Source organism: Cydia strobilella, chromosome 1, assembly GCF_947568885.1.
Source record: "Cydia strobilella chromosome 1, ilCydStro3.1, whole genome shotgun sequence".
NCBI lineage: Eukaryota > Metazoa > Arthropoda > Insecta > Lepidoptera > Tortricidae > Cydia > Cydia strobilella.
This window is the reverse complement of record NC_086041.1, coordinates 33,214,871-33,237,928: the sequence shown is the minus strand read 5'-3', so window position 1 is coordinate 33,237,928 and position 23,058 is coordinate 33,214,871. Positions and strand designations below refer to the sequence as shown.

Sequence of the window (23,058 nt, the reverse complement as noted above, 5' to 3'; positions counted from 1 at the left end):
ACAATTTTCTAAATAAATCCTATAAAAAACCTTTGTGTATAGAAAGATTTAATGCGGAACTATTAAAAGTAATATGTACAATACAATTACACCGAGGTCATTATACAATCTTAAAATAAAACTTGCACAATGATTGTACCCACTAATTCAACGACTGCATCGGTTGAAACCGTGAACTCCTGAGCCTGATTTCTGTTTTTCTGAACTTAATCCATTTTATTAATTTAAATACAAAAATTGTCTTTCTGTCTGCCTTGTTTATCTTGACAAATTCAGAATAAACTTTTCATATCTAAAATATTCCATAACTATATTTTTGCGCTTCGCCTCAAAGGTTTATAGTCTTTGACAAGATCTTTAATCATGTCCTCAACCTTTGCGATAGCCTCATCAGTACCCGTCAGCGTGATGTCAGTTTCGTCGCCGCTAGTATCTCCGATTTTTACTTTAGCCTCAGAGTCAAATTCAAGATCTTTGATTTTAGACCCGCCTTTACCGATTACCCGACCGATCTTTGAGGATGGGACTGAAATTACTTTCCTGTTACCTTCGTCTTGTCGTGAAAAATTCCGGCGATCTCCGTTGCGCCGGTCGCCGCCATCCCGACGATCTCCGTCTCTATTGTCACGCCGGTCGTCGTAGCTACTAGTCTGAGGGCCATAAACTAATTTACTCTGTGACTGTACTTTTCGTGTTGTTATTTTTTATGTACAATAAAGTATATATATACATACATGCATAACGAAGTCTACGACCTGCCAAATCAATATCTGTAAAAATCAGCCCATATGAAATAAATAAGTACCTAACCGAAATTTGGTCGCCATTATTGAAGCACATCAATGTTCTGGTCGGGCCAATGGACCCGACGATGCGTCGACATGGAATCGAAACCACCGTTGTCAAAGGCCTGGTAGTCCTTCTGCATGTTCATCTCGGCCAGCTTACGGTATCTGATACAGACAAATAATTAATTAAGCGTTTATAAATCAATCTTTAAAAAATCAATGTTAAAGCTATTCAGGAACGCGACACTTGCCAAGAATGCCAAATGAATTCATAAACGTATTACGAATATTGACATTCACGATATTGATAGGTAGTTGAAAATTCGAATATCGTTAGTGTAGTGTGTCAACCGAGTAACACGTTAATGCGCAAAACGTTGAAGTTGATAAACAAGACTAAGTGCGGGTAGTTCGAAAAACTCGCGCGGCTATAAGATGTTGATGTCATCTTTAGCCAGTCTTCTCCGAGACCTCGGGGACAACGCCTTCGGTAAATCGTTGGAGGTAAATTTCAAAACTTAACTATACGCGATTAAGTCCCGTTGTGCTAAACTAAATGATAAATTTTACATTTTCGTTTTTCGCGGTTCAGGACGCGTAGCCAACGTGCCAATCGTTAACGCACCGTAGCGTATCGTAGTCATCTCTCTCTATCACTCTTCCATATTAGTGCGACAGTGACAGTTGCGTTTCGTTCGCTACGGAGCGTTAACGATTGCACGTTGGCTACGCACCCAGGTGTTTGTGCCAGACACCGTTATGCATGTAAATTGCTTGCTTGAAAGGCGTGTAAATCGGCATTTAGTGTGAAGACCACCCAACATACCGCTTGACGAGGACGCAGCATCCCAGCAGCAGTAACACCTGCACGGCGAGCCAGGCCAACGCCAGCGCCACCAGCAGCAGCTCATGCACGCACACCAGGCCGTTATCAAACTCGCGCGACTCCTCCGCTGTGTACAAACAAACATTATCAATAGTAGATTGTGTCACAAAGGAGCAAAATTACATATTTACGGCGAGGGCGTACAATTGAATCCTAAACGAAGCGAAGGATTCTATAATAGAATCCCGAGAGTAGCAAGGGATTCTCAAGTTGAATCCTGAGCGTAGTGAGATATTCAAGTGTGTTACGCCCAAGATGGAAATAATTTTGCTACCATGTAACACATATTGCTTTTCACATCACCTATGAGGTAATTATAATGTTTAAAAATATTATTTAAGCTTAAAAAATAATACGCAAAAAAATGTAAAAATAGTGTCCTAGAACAGAAAAGTGTTACTTCTCCTAGCAGGGAAGAAAAGTGCCACTTTGATCCCTCCTAGCAGGGAAGAAAAAGCCCTTTTTATAAAATATCTTGCATACTTATGGATTCGCCCCCCCCCCCCCCCCCCCTTTATCTCCGTTACTACTAGGTCTACAATTTAAAAAAATACACAAAATAGTTCTTTACCTATAGATCACAGGAAAACCTATTAGAAATGTGCAGTCAAGCGTGAGTCGGACTTAATTACTTAATTTTTGATCCGACCCCTACGGATTTTTAAAAGACATTTCACTCACGTTTATCATAAAATATACATTGTTAAAAATTGTGTAATGTACGGAACCCTTGGAACGCGAGTCCGACTCGCACTTGGCCGGTTTCTCCTGATCACAACACGATACCGATTTTTTTTACACCCTGTGTGATAATACTATTACTTATTCTGTGATACTTATATTAAAACGATATATCACCAATTCACCACCACCACGGACAACAAAACCTCGATCTTCATTCTTGAAATTGAACTCGTTTAAAAATCAGTAATGCAGACCCGTGTATTTTTCCGATTTAGCATGATAGTGTTCTATCTCCTATATTTCCTTTGCATTAATGATTCGCATAATGATTTAATTGTGGTAATCAGCGGAATGCGACTGTTACGTGTCTCGACGCATTAATTGTTAATGATGTTATACAAGATGTTCAGTCGACCGGAAACCGAGGCCGTCGAGTGAGACATTGATTCGTATTTATTTCATAATCATATCATGTCATGAAACGTGAAGCTATTTGTCCTATTTATATCATATATTTGCACTTTTAATAAGGTGAGTAATTTTAACTATAAAACTCCCGTGAGACTCAAACATATCAATAGTTATTTGTTTACACAAGGGTGCAAAGTTGTGTTTTACCCGCGAGTGTGGAATTGAAACACGAGCTAGCTCGCTTCGCTCGTGGTTCAACTATAGAATCCTGAGCGTAACGAGTGTTTCAACGCACGAGAAGTGAGATACATTTTCTCAAACATGCTATGTAATATTGATATTACGTTCTTTATATTAGGCTGGGAAGTATCACGTCTTAGGCGCGGCTAGACGAGAGGTATGTAATGAAATTTCATACAAAGTTGCAGGCTTAGGCCGGGAAGTGGCTTTTTTTTAATTTCCATTTCACATATATCTGTGACACAGCATCATGGCATAATGCCATGCCATAAAAAAAAACTATAACCAATATTTGCTTTTTGTTCGGAATGACATTCTGCCAATTAAAAACGACTATTAAAAAAAACAATAAACGATATTTGATATATTTTTGCAGTTTTATTTGTATAGAATTTCAAAAAAAATCATAAATAAATCATTATTAACAAATTCCAATAATATTGAATCGCAAATTTATAGTTGGCAGTAAATAAGAACAAAAACAACTATACTCATCCTTTTCTTTCGGGTGCTAGTACTAGTGTAAGATAAAGATAGCATGATTCTCTCTGTCTATGTTTGAAATAAGACAGTCCTTTGACAAACTATAATTACAAATACACATTTAAAATATTTCATTTAAATATTAGCGGTAAAAATGTCTACTCAAACACGCGTAGGTATTTTTTTAATCGTTTTGGAGGTAAATTTGAAAATTTTTCATTTTGTAATTCTATTTTATTGGATTTATTGTGCGTGTTTGATTGTGTTGAATATGAGTTTCGACGAAAATATTAAATGAATACCTGTTAATTACATTTCATGTTTAAGGCAACTATGTATGTGAAGCATAATATCAACATAAAAAACTATGTAATCTTAGTTATGTGGCTAAAACTACAGTCAGACGGATGCAAGGCGAAAAAATCAAAGACACATAAATATATCTTGAAAATTTGTGTAATAAATTGATAAACTACATGTGTAAAATATACGACACGTGTAATAAAGATACGTATAGGTGGTAGTTATATTTTGTGCCTCGTTTACTTTTAGTTTCTTTAGAAATAAAACTTTAATTTCGTAGAAATTTCTTTATTTATTTCATTGTATATATGTTTAAGAAAAGCACTATACATACATCGGCGTGGAAAGGGGTTGTCGGCCTCATAACTATCCATTATATATGCATTCGGCCGGCAACTCCTTACTTCCCAGCCTCTGTAGTAATGTACTATTGCACCCGTGTGTAACACAAAACTTTTCACCTCACTATAGCGAGGAAAGTGCAACATACGAAAAAATAGCTCATCAAAAAATAAGTCTTTATTTGTATACATTGTGTAAAATTTTACATAACATTATGTAAAAAAATTGTTGACATTGTTGACATTTCTGACGATGCGTTTTGAAATTGCATCGACTCAACTTGTGCGTTCAGAATTATATTCAACATCAATATAAAAAAAAAACAATATTTCTTATGGAATTTTAAGGTTTATGACTTAAAATCATTAAACCAAGCTAAATTTTATTAAATTCTCTAACCATTTATTTAATAATAATTAATATCGAACGAACCTATATTATGAGCGTTTTACGTGTTGTTATCTGTCAAAACAAAAGCTACTTAAACACGCTCCAAGGTCAAATTACTTTCCCCACTAGTGGATAAAATGCAATTTAATAAGTAGTATTAATTTCTATGTAAACCTTATCTATGTTAAGTGTGTACTCACGTATATTAGACCGATGGTCAGCACGGACCATAGTGTCAGCGGACACCACATCCCCGGAACCGACCACCATCTCCAGCTCGAGCGGCATGCGGCCGGCGCCGGCGGGCGGGCACGGCGCCGCGCCGCCGCGCGCCACCACGCCCCCCGCGCCCCCCGCGCCCCCCGCGCCGTGCGCGCCCCACGCCGGACCCACCGAGCCCGGCACGCCGTCGCCGTCTTCCCAGGAGAACGTGGCGTTGGTCATGCGTGCTTGGCGGGCTGATGGCTGGATGCAATTCACCTGGAAAATAAATGATTTTATTTTTATTTATTGATTCAAAAAAATTACACAGCATTACAGCAAACTATGTGAAATTTATAACAGACAGTATTTATGATGGATATATTTGACGAGTTTCGAATGTAGGGCGGCCCTACATTCGAAACTCGTCAAATATATCCATCATAAATACCCCTACTAGGGCCATTTTTGTTGAATTTGTACAACGAGCTGTAAAGGTGCATGAATTCCATTAATAAAGTGGGCATGCACTTTTGCAGCTGTGTGTACTTTTAACAGCAGGTTAACAGTTAACTTCGGTCAATATCAAACCAAATACGTCTCGTCAGAAAACGGATGGTACGCTGCGGATGACAATCGATTTATTCCAATAAGTAAGTGCATTCGCCTAATACCTAAGCGACCAACCGATTATAAAGTAACCTATGTAAATTGGGTATCACATGAGTCTAGGGATACACACCGGGTCGCAAGTTTTATCGCAGAACCGCACCATCAGAGCGAATCGAACGATGTGTGATGTGGGGAAACGGAACGCCTTGAACCGCGCCGACAGACGCTGCGTGCCACCCGACACGCTGCGTGTGAACGCGGGGAAGTCCACCTACAACAGACAAATTTCATTTCATCACCAATCGAAAAAGAAAAGTTATAGCACTATAAAGTCTCCCTCAAGGATCTCCAAAACACTGGTCGTGCATAATTAATCTATTCGTTCTCTAACGATTTCTTGGTCCACCTTTTTTGGAGCATTCTCTTGCTGCGTCCTCACGTCCGCTAGAATCTGTGTGGCCACAGCGGGCACTAGGTACTTCTTTGAGCCTAACTCTTAGCGATGTTAACTAGCTTGGTTCTCTTGGGGATCTCCTTATTTCTCGCTGGAATCTAATCTTTTAGATTTCGGAATAGGGCCAATAAGTAATTTAAATTTTACCTGTCCGGTGGGACACCCTCTGCTATCAAGCAACAGGACGGAGCTGTCCCCGAGTCGCGACGAGGCCACTAAGTGGTAAGCTTCGATCTCGGCTTCCTCTGCAAATAATAAACAACAAGTATTCTAGAAAGGTAAATTCTATATAGGTAAATGAGCTCGAGGTCCGCAAGGATCTTAATCTGATCTCAAAGAATGGCGTAGGAGTAGGACTTGTGTGTAGATATTTATATATAATAAAATACTGTTGATAATATAATGACCTAACCTCGGGCTTTTCAAGTGTCTTTCGGATTCTATGTCATAGATATCCTATTCAAGTACGCTAGGAGTGTATTCAAGCTAAATTTAAAAATGTATTGACGGTAATTCGTGCAATACTACTTCTACTCAGACGTTCTACAATTTTATTGTGTGTCATACCTGTGGACTCGATGCGCAATTCTAAAGGCTCGCCCAGCGAGACAGCGGCGGCGGGCGGCGCGTCCTGCGCGACGCGGACGACGTACATTGAGACGGGCGCCCCGCCGCTGTACACAGTGCTCGCCGACGCCGGCAACGGCGCACCACTACTCGGCTCGGATGGACGCCTTATGGAACATATTAAATGGAATTATTTTATTAAATATTTATTTTCTGTAAGAAGAAATAGACAAAACAAAAAGCAATTAAGGTCTCACATGCCTGACGCTGGATACGGACCGAGGTGAGGTGTTCAAATTTCCGGCTAACATTACTACTTACAATCTTGAAAAGCCTCCGCAATCCAATTCAGCGTCGGGCACGAGTCCAATATTTTCTGTAGGTAATGTAGGTATATATAAATTTGAGTAGGTACTTATACTGCACTGGGATTCCAAACCAATCATTCAGTTAAATGGTAGTGTCGACCTTATAAAAAAAGTGCATTTGCAAGTGCAAGTGCAGTGCATGTGTTTGCATACCCGGTGTCCTTCACGGCGACGGCGGCGTTGACATGTTTCGGCACGGAGGCGGCGCGCTCGCCCGGCGAGCAGCCCACTCGCACCCAGCGGTCGCCCGCCGTTTGGATGATCGGATTGTTTTGGATCATAACCATTACGTAAGCCATCGTCCTAAAAATAATACATTGTTTCAAATAAATATATAAATTGGTTATTTTGCAATCTAGTTTGTCTTTACGGTTCCTTAAGCGCGTGATCGTTAAAAGGCGTGGCTTAGGGCATATGGCATGCTCGAAGTTGACATTGCAGTCACCATACACTCTGCCGACGCCGTGTGCTTTGCGCGTCCTAGCACTATTTATATTCATTCTAGAGCCACAACAGCCTCATACCTTATATTAAAGACTCCGCTAGGTGTAGGCGATATAGCATGCGCGAAATTCACATCACAGTCACCATACAACGGCAGTTTCAGTGTCACGGGGCCACCAGCGCCGCTTGCCCCGCAGCCCTCGCCGCGGCCCGGCAAGTAGATGCAGCCGCAGAATATAACTACCAAATACAATAGAGCCACAACCAGTTGTCTCACCTATTAACGACTCCATTAGGCGTATGTGATATGGCATGCGCGAAGTTGACATCGCAATCGCCATACAGTGGTAACTTGAGCCGAACGGTGCCGCCAACGCCGCGCGCGCCGCAGCCCTCGCCGCGGCCCGGCACGTAGATCCGGCCGCGGAACTGGCCTCGCGGGTGGTACGTCACTATCAGCGAGTCGTCTGAGCAATCCACGCTTACTGCAATAGAAAATATGTATAGGTACTAATGAATATCATAGGGATCTTCCGAAAAACTAGTACGGCGAATCAGTGCATATTTTTTCAACAATAATTTAGTAACTTTTTGGACTCCTTTAAATATTGATCTATCAGCGAGCAGAGTGGTTTTGTGGGTCTATAAACTGCGTTATCTTCGATCCGCCTCCGCAGTTTATTCTTGGCGAACCTGTATTAAGTATCATGAAATTTTGCAATTACCTGCATTCGCGTTGTCAGAGGCTGATGAGACCGAGGCCAAAATCATTGCTAACGACTAGATTACTACTTATGTACGTAAATATACTGTAGGTACTTATGTATGTTAACCGCGACGTCTGCCACACCCTCGCCAAGCCACTTTGAACTCAGTATAAACAGAAAACAAACAAGTTAAATAAAAGCTTCTAAAAAAGATTACTATTAAGACAGATGACACGGCGATAATACACAGCCTGAGCTGCGCGGCGTAGCAGCCACGAGCCGGTGGACACCAGGTCCTCGGAGTGTAGGTCGCAGAGGCCCCGAGAGCCGGGACCGCCGGCCTCGCCGCGCCCTCCGGCCTCGCCCTCGCGAGGCAGCCATGTGAACCCGCGACATACGAAGCGCGTTTCGGACTCGCAGGCGCTCTTGCACTGAAATTCCAATTGGAAATGTTACATTGTTAAGGGGCTCACTGACTATCAGTCCGCCGGACGATATAGGCCGGTCAGTTAGAACAAAAATTCGACAGTTCCGAACAACTGACAGGCCGATATCGTCCGGCGGACTGAAAGTCAGTGGGCCCCTTTAGACATAAGGAAAGTAGATTTAGAGGTAACTGATAGGTCTTATATAGATAGTACTATACTTTTAATAATAGTGAGAGTTTAAGAATAGGGGTAATGCCGTGAGCATTATGGGCACTTTTGCACCGGAAGCGATAACGAACGGGTTTGACTAAATTACCTCGTGTAATTATATTATTATTTGTAAGAAATATAATATTTTATTGTTTTTCTAAATAAACATGATTGATAATAGTGAATTTTTATTTTTTACCTGCATTCTTGTTATTTTATCTAGGTACCAATTCAAAGTACAACAACAAAGAAATAAGGAACATGTAGTTCACTTTTAATAGTTAGCTGTCCTATATCATTGAATTTTTTTAATAAAATCTACCATCAAGATCAAGTAGACACATAAGCAAGAAAATATGATGATACCATGCGCATATTTTCCTCGAACACATAATCATAACATTGCACATTGCTGCCAGTAATTCGTCGAGTAGATAATATATGCTCATTATGTTAGTATGTTCGTGAGTAGATAAGACACATATTTGCCTAGGTACAATCACGGTAAATTGCTTTGGAAATACCTAGTTTTACATGGAAGTATTTGTTAAAAAACTAAATGTAAAGCTGGATAAAATGGCTAAGAAAGGAGTTAGTGCCAACCAAGTACTAAGTAATAGGAAATATAGCAGAGGGAAGCGGAATAGGTACCAGTATATTTTTTGTGTGCTTGTAGTAAGAAACTTTTTTGCACAAAACAAGTAAGTGGGTACATAAACATAACACATACAAACTTCTATGAAATTATGACTAAGTACGATGCATACAAACACCTCATAATACACACCTCATCTTTGGTAAAGTTTTTGTAAGTAAACTCGACGTGTTTCAGCGTTTGGTTGTAATATTCTTCGTAGGAACATCGGTCTATCTTCTTTGGATCTGAAAAATTTAAACAACAACATAACCCCTTTCAAATGAAGAGTAAATTAAGTAAATCATATTTAACGCTTTTTTTTATTACCGCGATATTGCCCAGCTTAAGTTAACTGATATGGGCACAGGTACCTACTTGGTAACTTAAGTGAAAAGCAAACGTTTGGTGTCAGAGACTAAAATAAATTAATCAAAAGTTGTATATAGTGTACACTCAACGGAATGTACTTTAAATAGCAGTCCCGATCTAAGCATTTAAATTTCCAAATTTTGAACATTTTTACTTGTGTGTACTCACAGTCGTGCCTGCACTGGTTCTCCACGTAGAATGTGTAGTAGTTGGCAACCCTATAGGACTCCGGCTCGGTGAACTTGTCTTCGGCGTTGAGGATGCAGTTGCCCAGCGAAGAGTCGGAGGTTTTGACGGCGTCGGCGTCCAGGGCGCCTTCGGGGCTTACCCACTGCGCCGATCTGGGAAAAAAACGGCTTGGTTTTATAAATATTATCGCTTAGGTATGTCAGTAATCCATGTACATTATTTACAGTCTTCCTTAATATACCTCTTGATATACACTAAGACTTAAAAGTATAAATCCATCCTTAACTTAGGCATGATGAATTTCTGAAATAAATAATTATTTAATTTAATTTAACTGAAACTTGGTACAAAATAGGTAGGTAATATAATTTTCAACTCAGCAGCTCGAACAAGCCTACTTTCGTCACTCCCTGGAGTGAGGAAAGTGCGACTTTCCTCACTCCAGGGAGTGAAACAATGTAGCTTTTTAATTTAGTGAAGGCCATGAACTTCATACTTTTTTACATTTTTTTTAATGGTATGGGACGGTACGGTACGGTACGGTCTTATTATAATACTTTTTTTTCTGTTTATTCTGTGTAATTCGAAATACATTTTAACCTTTAATATGTTCTCACTACTGAGGTGAAAAATTATGTGTGCAACACAAGAGCAAAGTTATTTTACATCTCGTGTTTTTGAGTCCCTCGCTACGCTCAAGATTCTACCTTAGAATCTTTCGCTTTCTCGGGACTCAAAATAAACACTCGCAAGAAAAATCAACTTTCCTCTCTTGTTGCACAAATAACTATTTTTATTACGGGGCAGCGAATTTTTTCGCGATTGGTCCCTCTTAGTAAAGGTTGTTCACCTCGCACAATATTTATTTCTTCGATCGTATATTGTATCAAATCCCAGCGATCTCAGAGTTATTAGGTTGTACCAGGAACAATGGTATAAGATTGTCATTCATATACATGCAGATAGAGATTAAAACGGTTCCACGGTTATCTATTATTAACCTTATCATGATTATTTAAGTACATACCACGTGCGTTCTTACTTCCTGTGTATAACAATTATGAACCATACCATAGAGTAACTTATACTAGAGCGGTACTGTCATAGTAAATTTTGTAACCCCAGTAAATTCACTGCCATCTGTCGACACACTTTAAAACTAAAAATTAAGATTTATAAAAATACGATAAAATGTATTTAAATATAGATAAATGATTTTTTTTAAATGCATTAATTATTTTTATGATTTTGACCCATGTTCTTTCACTGATATGCGTTAAAATTGTTAAATAACAAACGAAACAGTCAACGCCATCTATACGACAGTGGGCCAAAACTAGTGGCGCCCTCTGAACGAGAATCAAATTTTCTTGATTTTCGAGGCACGTTTTTTCCTTTGACTGTAAACAGCTATTACGGAGTTATATCTATCTTTGACCATACTTATCTACTTTACGAGAAGATACAATAAGATGAGAGCTAAGACTAAGAGGGACAGGGAAACAACTTAGGTAGGTAAGTATATCGCTTCTATGTCGTAAAAGGATAGATTTTATGACCCCACATGTTATTTAAATATTAGGTCTATCTTTTGGCCGGAGACTGTCATACACCAAATAAACTATTTTTATTTCTATATTGCTCCTAAGATCGACCGAAAAATAACATGTAGATCATATATGGATAGATCTAAATAACCCCTTACTTCGAAAATTATGATATTTTCTATAAAAAGGGACCTTATTGTCGATGGCGCTTACACCATTATTAACGACTCTCCGATATAAATACAATGCCGCGCGACGCTGTGCGGCGTAAGCGCCATCGACAATAAGGTCCCTTTTCATAGAAAATGTCCCAATTGATGATTACTAACCTGTAGAGCTGCTCCCCCCTTGTGCCCAGGACGAGTGCATAGCACTCCCGCGCCGTGGTGTTCAGGACCACCTTTATATTGCTCTCGGAATGCAGGTGGTACCCCGGCGTGGCCTCCACGGCCCACCACCGCTCCGCGCATCCTTCGGGCACTGGGGTAAGTACATAATAATATTAAGAACTGTGGGGCGATAACAGACATCGCATATCTGTAAAAACACGAGCCTAATAAGTTTTTAGTTTGCCCCAGATATACAGCTGTCTGTCTGAATCAAAAGTGTGGGCATTTGTTTCTGCACCAATATCCTCGTAGGTATTTTTTTAAATTTCGGACAGAAAATACCAATTATTTGAAATTAAAACACAGATCTTTCTAATATGCCACGTCGTTGACCGGTTCAGATGTAATAATTTGTTATGGTTTTGAACAGGTTTTGACACGTCCTTAAGGACCGCTTACGCTGATTGGTGCATGTACCTTAAAGTCGTGCGTGAGATGCGCCCCAATCATCAAGACATTTGTCAAGGTCGTTTCAAAACCAATTCAAAACCATGACAAATGGTTAAATCTGAATCAGGCTCCGGACGTATTTCTTGTCGCGTCTGCGCAGAGACAGTGGCATCGCTCGTGAGAATGTGCAACTACAAAGCCAGCACTCACTGGCAGCGACTGCGATTGAAACAATCTATACTCACATATGGCACAGATCTTCTTGAAGTAAGCCACATCGTTGTCTGGTCGGAGTAATTCTTCTACTTGCGCGGCGACGCCGTGGCAGTGCCCCCGTGAGTAGGCGACCACAACGCCAGCACACACTGGCAGCTCGCGGCATCGCGCCAGGCACGCTCCTGCCAGTGACTGCCAATTTAAACAACCGAGAAATTTCATTTACAGCCGTAGGCATTTAATCGAATTTAAACTGTTGTGAGACATACCAACATTAAACACACAATACACGCAACGCAATACACAATACACGGTGTACGCAATACACGGTCGTCGTGAACGCTACTCGCACTATTAGTGCTTGAGAAAGGAGACCTAGGCTCTCCGAAATTGTCGCGCGAGTGACTAAAACAAGTGAGTCTAAACCGTGAAATTATTTAATTATTTATATACCTATTTACATTTTGCTCGTCAGTCATAGAGATCAGCGGGTCGCAAACTGTTTGCTGATGAAGCGATAAAGTAAAATCTTTCATAGTTCACGACGCGGTCATTTCATGGCACATGGAAAATGCGCCGTGCCATACCGGTTTCTTCTTCTACTTAATGTTCATGGTCACTGTCCGCTGAAGAAACATATTACCTCTTCTTCGCCGCTTGCCGCGTACACGAAGACTGGCGCAGCCTGGTCCGGGCTCGCGCCCGACCAGCGCGCGAAGCTCGGCTCCTGCCCATTGCGGCACTGCCCACTGCCCTCTGAGACAAAAAGGTAACGACCGACGCATCATTTATCCAGCAGGCCAAGTTGCATATTTTTCCTTCATGATGACCACCCAACCACCCACTACACACATAAATGTTAATTATTGTCAATGGTCCGACACGCAACGTCTAGCCTAGTCAGCTGGTGGCCTAGCGACTTTCAATCCGGAGGTCGCGGGTTCAAACCCGGCTCGTACCAATGAGTTTTTCGGAACTTATGTACCATTTGATATTTACCAGCCGCTTTTCGGTGAAGGAAAACATCGTGAGGAAACCGGACTAATCCTAACAAGGCCTAGTTCCCCCTCTGGGTTGGAAGGTCAGATTTTAGACGCTTTCGTAAAAACTAGTGCCTACAATTTTTAGGATTAGATGTCAAGCGGACCCCAGGCTCCATGAGCCATGGCAAAAAGCCGGGATAGCGCCAGGAAGATGATGATGATGAGTCCGACATGCAAAACACACCTCTGTCGGACTATTGACAATAATTAACATTTATGAGTAGTGGGTGGTTTGAAAATGTGATGTCTACCCCAAACTTTAGATACACTTTTCGTCGGGTAGTCACACAAATCTCTGTTGACATTTTGCTGGGGCTGGGTCGTCAGTTAGCCGCGACCACGACCAGTGAAACCTGTGGCGTAACGTCGGTAAATAAAGGTAACAAAATAAATTCGCGATAGACCCGATTGTAAATGTGATTTAATCTGTGTTCAAAACGCGAAAGTTTTAAATGTAATATACTCGTATTATGACAAGTACGGGCTCCACGGTGACTCTGACTCTTACGTGTTAAAATAGTTTTGAGAAAATCTTGATAAAAATGTTTAGTCAAAATAACTCACTTTACCTTTTACGTTACCTTTCACGTTAGGTTTACAATCGTCTGGAATATAAGGGTGAGGTGGTTTAACATACCTACTGTCAGACATTAAAGTTCGAAATAAAGGAAACTCGCAAAATATGTGTAAAAAACATAACTTATTCGTTGTAATGTTTTTTTATTGTCAATAAGATAACAACGTTTCGTGTGCAGAATACACACACACACATAAAAAATTTTTTTTTGCTAAACGACCCAAAAGTCATACAACATTTTTTGCTCCTTATGACCTCAGAAGTTAAAATCTGTCGAGTCAATCGAGCAAACGGTGAATAAGTAATAGTCCATAATAAAGGGAGTCTAATTGTAATCATCATAATAGTTCACGGCAAACAAGCGTGCATCTATCGCAGATTGCAGCTAATGATCCGACGAGAACTAGGTTGCATGTCAGCCAGTGACATCGTTTCCTTGGGTGGTAGCCAAGATGACGTGACAACCTTTGCCGACAATAGTTATTAGCAGTAGTTAGCGAGGGACTCAAAAACACGAGATGTAAAATAACTTTGCTCTCGTGTTGCACACATAATTTTTCACCTCAGTAGTGAGAACATATTAAAGGTTAAAATGTATTTCGAATTACACAGAGTAAACAGAAAAAAAAGTATTATAATATGTACGATACGATACGATTCGAGACCGGACCGGACCGGACCGGACCGTACCGTACCGTACCGTACCGTACCTTACCGTACCGTAGTATGAAGTTCATGGCCTTCATTAAATTAAAAAGCTACATTGTTTCACTCCCTGGAGTGAGGAAAGTCTCACTTTCCTCACTCCAGGGAGTGACGAAAGTAAGCTTGTTCGAGCTGCTGAGGTGAAAAACACCTTTTTTTTATTACAAAAAGGCAAGCATTTGACCGCAATCTCACCTGATGGTAAGTGCCGATGCAGTCTAGGGTGGATCATGCTTACTTAAAAGATTTAAAAAAAGTAGAAACAAATGCGAACGAATAGCCACGTAATTATTGGTAGTCTGTACATTTATCTAATCTAATCAAAAGGTCACTTGTGTGGGCATGCAAAAATTTTACGACCCAGGTAAATAAAATACATATCACGCTTTTCTTAAAATTTGAGCCTGTAAGGGTGCAGCGTAAAAAATTGCTTAAAATTCTCTTAACTGCGATGTCTACAGGAAAGAAGTGAACGAGTATACAGGTATACAATAAAATGTATCACCCATCCCCATCTTGATAGTTAGGAGTTAAAATAGATGCATTAGCAAGATGCCGCACTAACGGCACTATTTAAAATGCGTTAGGTACTGAACAGACTTGCGTTATATACGTGCTTTGTGCTCTTGAAGGATTATGTTTTCATATCATATGTACAATAATATACGTATGACTACTTTTTACTGATCAAAGTGGCTCAAATAGACCCCTTACTTAATTGTAATGAAAAATATTTATAGACATTTTAATTTCAGTGTGTAAGAACGGGTCTTTGAATAGGTACCGGCCCCTAATGTCGCGTAGGTAGGTACTAGGTAAATATGATTACTTAAAAAACCGGCCAAGTGCGAGTCGGACTCACGTTCCAAGGGTTCCGTACATTACACAATTTAAACAATGTATTTTTTATGTGAAACATGAGTGAAATGTCTTTAAAAAACCCTTAGGGGTCGGATCAAAAACTAAGTAATTAAGTCCGACTCACGCTTGACTGCAATTTCTAATAGGTTTTCCTGTAATCTGTAGGTAAAGATCTATTTTGTGTATTTTTTTCAAAATTTTAGACCCAGTAGTTTCGGAGATAAAGGGGGATGGTCATTTTTTGCCTATTTTCTTGAATAACTTTTAAATTATTAATCCTAAAATTATAAAAAAAATATATTTGAGATTCGCACAATGAGCTCTTACATTTGATATATATATATATAACACGATATAGTTTGAAAAACTTTATTTTTTAATTTTCTCATTTACCCCCCAAAAGTGGCTTCCATGTTTAAAATCCAGTTGTTTACGTTACATGTCCGTCTTTGGGTCACAAACTTACATATGTATACTAAATTTTAACTTAATTGGTCCAGTAGTTTCGGAGAAAATAGGCTGTGACAGACGGACAGACAAACAGACAGACGCACGAGTGATCCTATAAGGGTCCCGTTTTTTCCTTTTGAGGTACGGAACCCTAATGATCCCTAGAACTGGAGAACAAATTAAATTATTGTTGACTTTTGTTTTCATTTTAAGAAGTCGATAACACAATAACTATATACAAATTCAAAACAGAAATCATGTCCTGTGGATTTGCGTCAACTGTGAAAGTTGAACACGCCGGTCCGAATCCGAACCCAGCCTTGATCCAGCCTCGGCCACTTTTTCACGGGCTCGGTCACTTCTTCTTCAGTGTTTATATGTTATATGACATCTATTTCAGTTTATGACCCACACTGTAAAACAATCTTCACTTACCACCAAAGTATTGCATAAGCAGAACCACAACAAGCACTAGCCAGCGCTCCATCTTGCCAAACTCCATCCAGCTACAGCACTATTGGCACTAGATCATAAGACACAGATCTTACTCCAAAACCACATAATCCTAGTACATTTGGGACGTGACTCAACACTGGAAAACTTGTAGGGACTGAATCACTTGTGCAATTCGTTATAGCTTATTGTAACCGGGCCGCAGCTGAACTAACATAACCATCGCGTGTGTGGTCAGGTTCCGAACTAGAAATCAGACGTATTTAACTCAAAAACAGTTTAAGAGTGAACATGATGAGTTTGTATTTATTATACAAGATGTACACTGTCCTTTGTTACATTTTAAATTGAATATCGACTGTAAACTCGAGTCGCGTAGGCACGAAGATCGCGATTCTTGCCTCGCAGGTAGTGTCTAAGTCTCGTTTTAAAAGGATGTTTCGTGAAATCTAGTCAGATCGGCAAGTTAAAGGTCTTGACAGCGGGTATGCGACGGAGCGGCGTCGGCGCGCGCGCTGAAACTACCTGACTACGAGTATCTACGCCTCATGAAGTGCAGCAGCCGTGCCCCGCCGCGCGACCTTGCAGCTCATTATGCCTTTACTACAAGTTACAATGGAATGACGCGACCGATAGTGGAATTCGAACGATGATATGACAGCGCCTGATTTACTATCGTTGAGTCGATCGCTGCAAGCCTGAAATGTGACCCCGTGATTAACACGTCTACGCAGTAGGTAGGTACCCATAGGGGTTATTACACCTATCCTTTAGCCGGATACTTTCTCCTGTCTTGCGGTTAAGGACAGGGAAACAATATACTTATACCTTCCTCCTTCCTTCCATTGACCTAATAACCTCACAAGCGATGGTCTCTTGTCTTGGTGGGTTACTAGATTCCTTGGAGTCCCTAATGTATTGTTAAGCTTGAAATCCGTTCTTTAGATTTTATGCGTTTAAGTTGTTTCTTAGAGATTTGAGACTTCTGTAGAAACTTACCTAAGTCTTCTAGAGGAGACTCAAAATTCATTTTTTTTGCAATTTTAAGCCACGTTGTACCTACCTTCATATTTTTGCTTAGGTACCTATATATTAGTTACATTAATAAACTTTTAAACTTCAAAAGAACTTTGTATCACGATGTAAAAAGGACTAAAATGCTTACAATAAAAATAGAATAGAAAAAAATTCTAACCTAACCTAAACCAAATAGCTCATTTACACCGGTTCGTCTTCGAGATCGATTCACCCGCGTTCAACAATAGCTTCTAATAGATAACACTTTGGTATTTCGCAAACATACGGGCTCAACTAATAAAAATTACACCCGTACCTATGTTATTTCGCGGATTTCCAAATCATCCGCCTAGCGCAATTTGCATCAGTCGAGGAAGGAACATCGTGACGTCCGCCGCTGTCATGATATTTAATGGTGGATGTACTAAGTACTACATACAACTAAGTATACGAACTAATATGACTGTAATAACCCTTATTTAAGAGGACGATGTTTCTCAAATTGCTAAAGAGACAGCTAGGTAGAGGACATTAGGTAGGATACCATGTTAATACAAATATGTAGAGGTATTACAAAGCCGCTGTAGATAGGTACTTGAAAACATATCATCATAATCCTCATCATCACAATCTCTACAACGATGGGTCGTGCGCTGACCTCCACCAAAGGTTTCCTGCAATCTTAGATCGGTCATCTACAAGATGAGTCATATTGTTAATCTCTCTTTCTGCCCACTGTATCAGAGAATCACCGAGCAATGTACACCGCCCAGAGCTGGTAAGATTTTCAGATCGAATGTCGACGATCTTGGTTCCCATTTCAAATTTGCAGAATTGATTTCATTGAGAAACTCCGTCCTATAGCTCGCTTCATTGTCCATAAAGTGCATGAAGTGACTGAGCCTTATAGGTACCTAATAAAAAGGGTTGGTTCCCGCGGGGCCTTCTTAAGTGCGAAGCTGTTGCCGAGGGGCCGTTTCGCCCACGCCTATGCCAATGATCACCATTTTATTTTTATGCTCTTCTCTTCTAAATCTTTCGTTTTCTCCATAGATCATGTCCGTCCCAGACACTCGTCATATGTCATGTTTATGAACGACAGTGCAAAAACAGGAAACGTAAACAAAACTATATATCAACTAAGACAATGGCGCCATTGAACGATGTGATGAAACAATCCGAAATGTTGAAAATAAGCGGCTACTCGTGTTTAACAAGCGGGTAAATGATTAACGACAGTCAGGCTGACTAATTGGTTATGATTAGGCTTCGTGTTCACTTGACCGTGTGTTCCAAATGTCGGGCTAACTTGCGTTTGTAGTTTTAAAACCAATGTAAAGAGAGCTCGAGGTACGAAATACTATATGCATAATCAGAGAGTACGTTAAAGGGGCTATTATTGGTAGTTTATTATTATGTACACAATTTCATTATTTCCCTGTCACCCTCAGCAGAAAGATCGCAAAAAGTGTCCGACGAAAAGGCAGATGTAACAAGCCCTTTGCTTTTAGTACCTACTGTCTGGGTCCCGCGCTCTTGCATGCGCTGTAGATATTCTGATATTTTCAGTGCCACAGCTACCGGCGGATCAAGATTGTAATATTAACACTTGACGAGCAGTTCTGCGTCTCGTAGACTTCCAAGGTTGCCCAATGTTTACAGTGTTTGATTCGAACGCTCCAAATGCGATGACACCAACCGCAGACGCCGACCTATAAAGCAATCTGTTATGTTAATTCGGTAACGTCGCGCCATTGTCATGGAAATGTCCGGGCGCGGCATACCATCCATCACGTCCTGATGCACAAAATTACCTACGGACAATTGCGGCTACTTCACTAATACGCCGCGCCGTCCTTACATTCATCGCTTTTAAATTACGATGTTTACTTACTTAGCTTGACAGGTTCTCTGAAATAATGGATTTAGATTTTTTTTTAATGAAGTTGTTTGTGTCAAATTATTTTCAATAAGTAGGTACTTACGAAAGATTAGACGATAACTTCTAGAATCTTTGAATATAGGGGAATAATTTCGTGTTGGTACACCTACTTATTTTATTGTAAAATAGTTACCAAACTATGAATTAAAAATAGGTAGTAAGCTTTAAAACGTGCTTACAAATGTTACAGTAGTTTGTTTCAAAAAAAATCATTTCTTATTATCTGGAAGAGGGTCATTGTTGTTCTTAAAAGTGTGCAGAAAATGATACGTTTCTGCACTAGAGCATTTTACTTTCAAAGTACGATTTTATTCATTTTTTTACGATAAGCAATTGAAATTTGGTTTTAAATGGATTTGTTATACAATTTCCATTCTGATATTTAACTCCCCAATCCGTAACCAACGATGCTTTTACTTAAATGGTTAATTGAAAATACCCTCAAAGGATGCTATAAAAATTATGTACTTTTATATTATGTTTAAAAAAAACATTTATTTTACTTTCCTCGTATTCGTAATGAAAAGTAGAGTGTTTAACTCGAGTGAAAGGCATCATTTCAGCCTCGGACTATTAGCGCTCTCACTGCGTTCGAGTGCCAAACTACCTCGGCAGACATGAGTGCCTTTACCTATACTATTTGGCTAGTGTAAAACAAACATTCCCGCTTATTTCCCGCACCCAAAACCGCCGGCTATGTTTATTACGAATTCGGACTCACAGCCACAGAATAACTAATAGTATTATCATAGATAGATATAACTCCGTAATAGATGGATACTTACAGTCTAAGGAAAAAACGTGACTCGAAAATCAAGAAAATTAGATTCTCGATCAGATGGCGCCACTACCTTTGGCATACTCTCGTATAGATGGCGTTAACGGTTTCGTTTGTTATTTAACAATTTAACGCATATCAGTGAAGGAACATGGGTCAAAATAATATAAAAATAATTAATGGAAATATTTCAAATAAATAAAAAAACATTTATCCATATATAAATACATTTTTTGATACTTTTATTTTTAATTTAATCGTGTGTCGATAGATGGCAGTGAATTTACTGTGGCTTCAAAATTTACTACGACAGTACCGCTCTATCCAATTATATCCTCTTTGGTATTGTCATATCACAGCGTAGCTACGTCATCGATCTTCAGACAAAATAATCGGCCACAATCTAGTAACACCTTCATTTGACTGTAATAGTGCTAATTTTGTTAACATATAACTCAAATACTCGATATTGTTACGTATGTTTGACATTCTTTTCAAAGAAAAATGCACTTTGTGTCGTGAAAATAAGATTTAAATTTAAAAGCTGTGCTCGTCTCGTCATCAGATAGTAGGTTGAGAGACTTGTGCCTTCCATCGTCGACACTATATTACATAGCTGAGGCCCTACAGCGAAAAACGAATATCGAAATTTCTGATCTGCCTCTCTATCGCTCGAATATGCAAGAGCGATAGAGGCAGAAACTTTGATTTTCGTTTTTCGCTGTAGACCCTCCGACCCTTTGTAGACCTATTTGTAAGCACATTAGGCCTACAGATGGTGAGATAATAATGTTGCTGTTAGAAGGTTACTTGAGAAAAACATCATGGATTGGCTCCAAATTTTAGATATTTTATTGCAAAATGTCATACTCGAGATAGTCTATATTACAATTTGTGCTGAAAAGCTATAGGTAGTACCTATTTATATATGATAAGATTTATAAGAAAAGTCCGTCTCTTTCGACTTAGTAGCGATAAAGTGAGGCAGGTATGATCGTCCTATTTTCATAGGAATGGTACGTTTATGGTGGCGCTGTTATACTCCGTTGTTTCCCAACGCGAAGCAGAGTTAGAACTCTAGCAAACTACACAAAATATGTAAATACCTAAATGGAAAAATGACAAAACAATGGCTCTTAACAATTATGATCGTTATCAAATATCAACTTGGAATTGAGATTGCTTTTTCCTGTATCTCTTAGACTTCTTAGTAATAAAGCTTAGAAAGAAATCCACATCTACTGTGAGGCCAATCACACACAGTCATTCTAGCAAAGTACCCATAACCTCCTAGGGCCCACCATACAAAAAAACCCATTTAAATTTGAAATCAATAGTAAAGGAAATATGGTTGAATTTCTTTTGTTTTGAAATCGAACAAAAGGAAGTAATTAGTACTACACGAAGGACCGAGGGCCTTACGAGGATAAGTAATGCAATGACCAATATTTTACAATTACATAGTATCATACTTATGTAAAGCCTGACCAGTAATATATCGGCGGGTAACAAGCAAAAGTCACTAAGAACCACCACAAGTTCATAGCCATAGTGAACTGTATTGTTATCCGAATACGGTTGATTTTTGTTTAATTATTTTTCAGTAATTAGTGAGTTTTGCTTGTCACCTGACGATATGATCATTGTCAAGAGGGCGCTGTTATTTTCATGTATAGCGTGACAGTTCAGTATAGTATGAAAAAAATAGTTCCAGTGAAATTCCGCAACATGGCGCGTGATCATATATTCCTGGTCAGGCTTTAGCTTTAGCTGGTTCCACTTTATCAGATCGATTGTATGGGACTAGGTTCCTGGCTTTAATATGCTTAGCTGTCTTTTAACTATTAATAAAACACACGATTGATTAACTAGCGTATGATGTTGCTGTAATACCGACATAATTACATGTAATCATGAAAAAAACGACCAATATTTTTATACGGGCTATTTATTTACACGCTGCAATAAAAATAATAAGTGATCGAAAATCGTTCATAAATAGAAGCAGCTTTAATTACAAAGTTATTGCATTTTTAATCAATAATCAATGTCAAGATTCAAGATGTTTAGCGCATCTAATTAGTTAGGTAAATTGAACACGAATTGGTGTTATTTCTTAACTGATATCATGATTCATAAATTAAATTTTGAATAATATTCAACCCAGAAATTTTCGCACTTTAAAACAATACCCTAGGCACAGCAAAAAATTCCAGTGAAATTCCGCAATATGGCGCGTGATCATATATTCCTGGTCAGGCTTTAGCTTTAGCTGGTTCCACTTTATCAGATCGATTGTATGGGACTAGGTTTCTGGCTTTAATATGCTTAGCTGTCTTTTAACTATTAATAAAACACACGATTGATTAACTAGCGTATGATACCAACATAATTACATGTAATCATGAAAAAAACGACCAATATTTTTATACGGGGTATTTATTTACACGCTGCAATAAAAATAATAAGTGATCGAAAATCGTTCATAAATAGAAGCAGCTTTAATTACAAAGTTATTGCATTTTTAATCAATAATCAATGTCAAGATTCAAGATGTTTAGCGCATCTAATTAGTTAGGTAAATTGAACACGAATTGGTGTTATTTCTTAACTGATATCATGATTCATAAATTAAATTTTGAATAATATTCAACCCAGAAATTTTCGCACTTTAAAACAATACCCTAGGCACAGCAAGCTGCAAAATTGCATGGACACGTTATAAATTCATGCAATTGAGGACACTGATTATTACATGCTTAACACAAATTTTACTAGCAAAAACAAAAAAACAACGATTCATACCGAACAATTATATCGTGTACAGCAAACAAATATCAAACTTATTTCGAAAATAAAACTAGTAATACAATTGTAATACATTTCAATCATACGGCAATATTTTTAGCATGTCTATTTAAATATAATAATTTACAGCGAATACTATATAAATAACTATTAATGGGTGATTCGGTGT

General features: G+C 39.1%; 1 protein-coding gene across 2 annotated transcripts; it reads right to left on the bottom strand.

Annotated features, from left to right (window-relative positions):
• Positions 1–67: 67 nt before the first annotated feature.
• Positions 68–16,761, bottom strand: LOC134744715 (uncharacterized). Of its 2 annotated transcripts, XM_063678637.1 has the most exons (15): positions 16,327–16,747; positions 12,899–13,011; positions 12,285–12,447; positions 11,590–11,740; positions 9,693–9,865; positions 9,306–9,400; positions 8,098–8,311; positions 7,451–7,658; positions 6,883–7,032; positions 6,362–6,528; positions 5,942–6,039; positions 5,471–5,611; positions 4,728–5,007; positions 1,615–1,741; positions 68–953 (listed from the first exon to the last, which is right to left on the bottom strand). In XM_063678637.1, the coding sequence occupies exons 1-15, from the start codon at positions 16,391–16,393 to the stop codon at positions 827–829; spliced, it is 2,274 nt and encodes a 757-aa protein (XP_063534707.1). In that variant the 5' UTR covers positions 16,394–16,747; the 3' UTR covers positions 68–826. The 2 variants fall into 2 exon arrangements, with proteins under 2 accessions (XP_063534707.1, XP_063534714.1); XM_063678644.1 differs by lacking the exon at positions 1,615–1,741 and having other exon boundaries at positions 16,327–16,761.
• Positions 16,762–23,058: the final 6,297 nt, after the last annotated feature.

Bases quoted from the DNA above. Each gene is read 5' to 3' on its own strand.
- LOC134744715 (XM_063678637.1), bottom strand. From the start codon at position 16,393: ATGGAGTTTGGCAAGATGGAGCGCTGGCTAGTGCTTGTTGTGGTTCTG. The intron at 8,312-9,305 runs GTGTGTATTATG...TTGGAATTTCAG, and splicing joins AAAACTTTACCAAAGATGAG to TGCAAGAGCGCCTGCGAGTC. The intron at 5,612-5,941 runs GTAAAATTTAAA...TGTCTGTTGTAG, and splicing joins GAGGGTGTCCCACCGGACAG to GTGGACTTCCCCGCGTTCAC.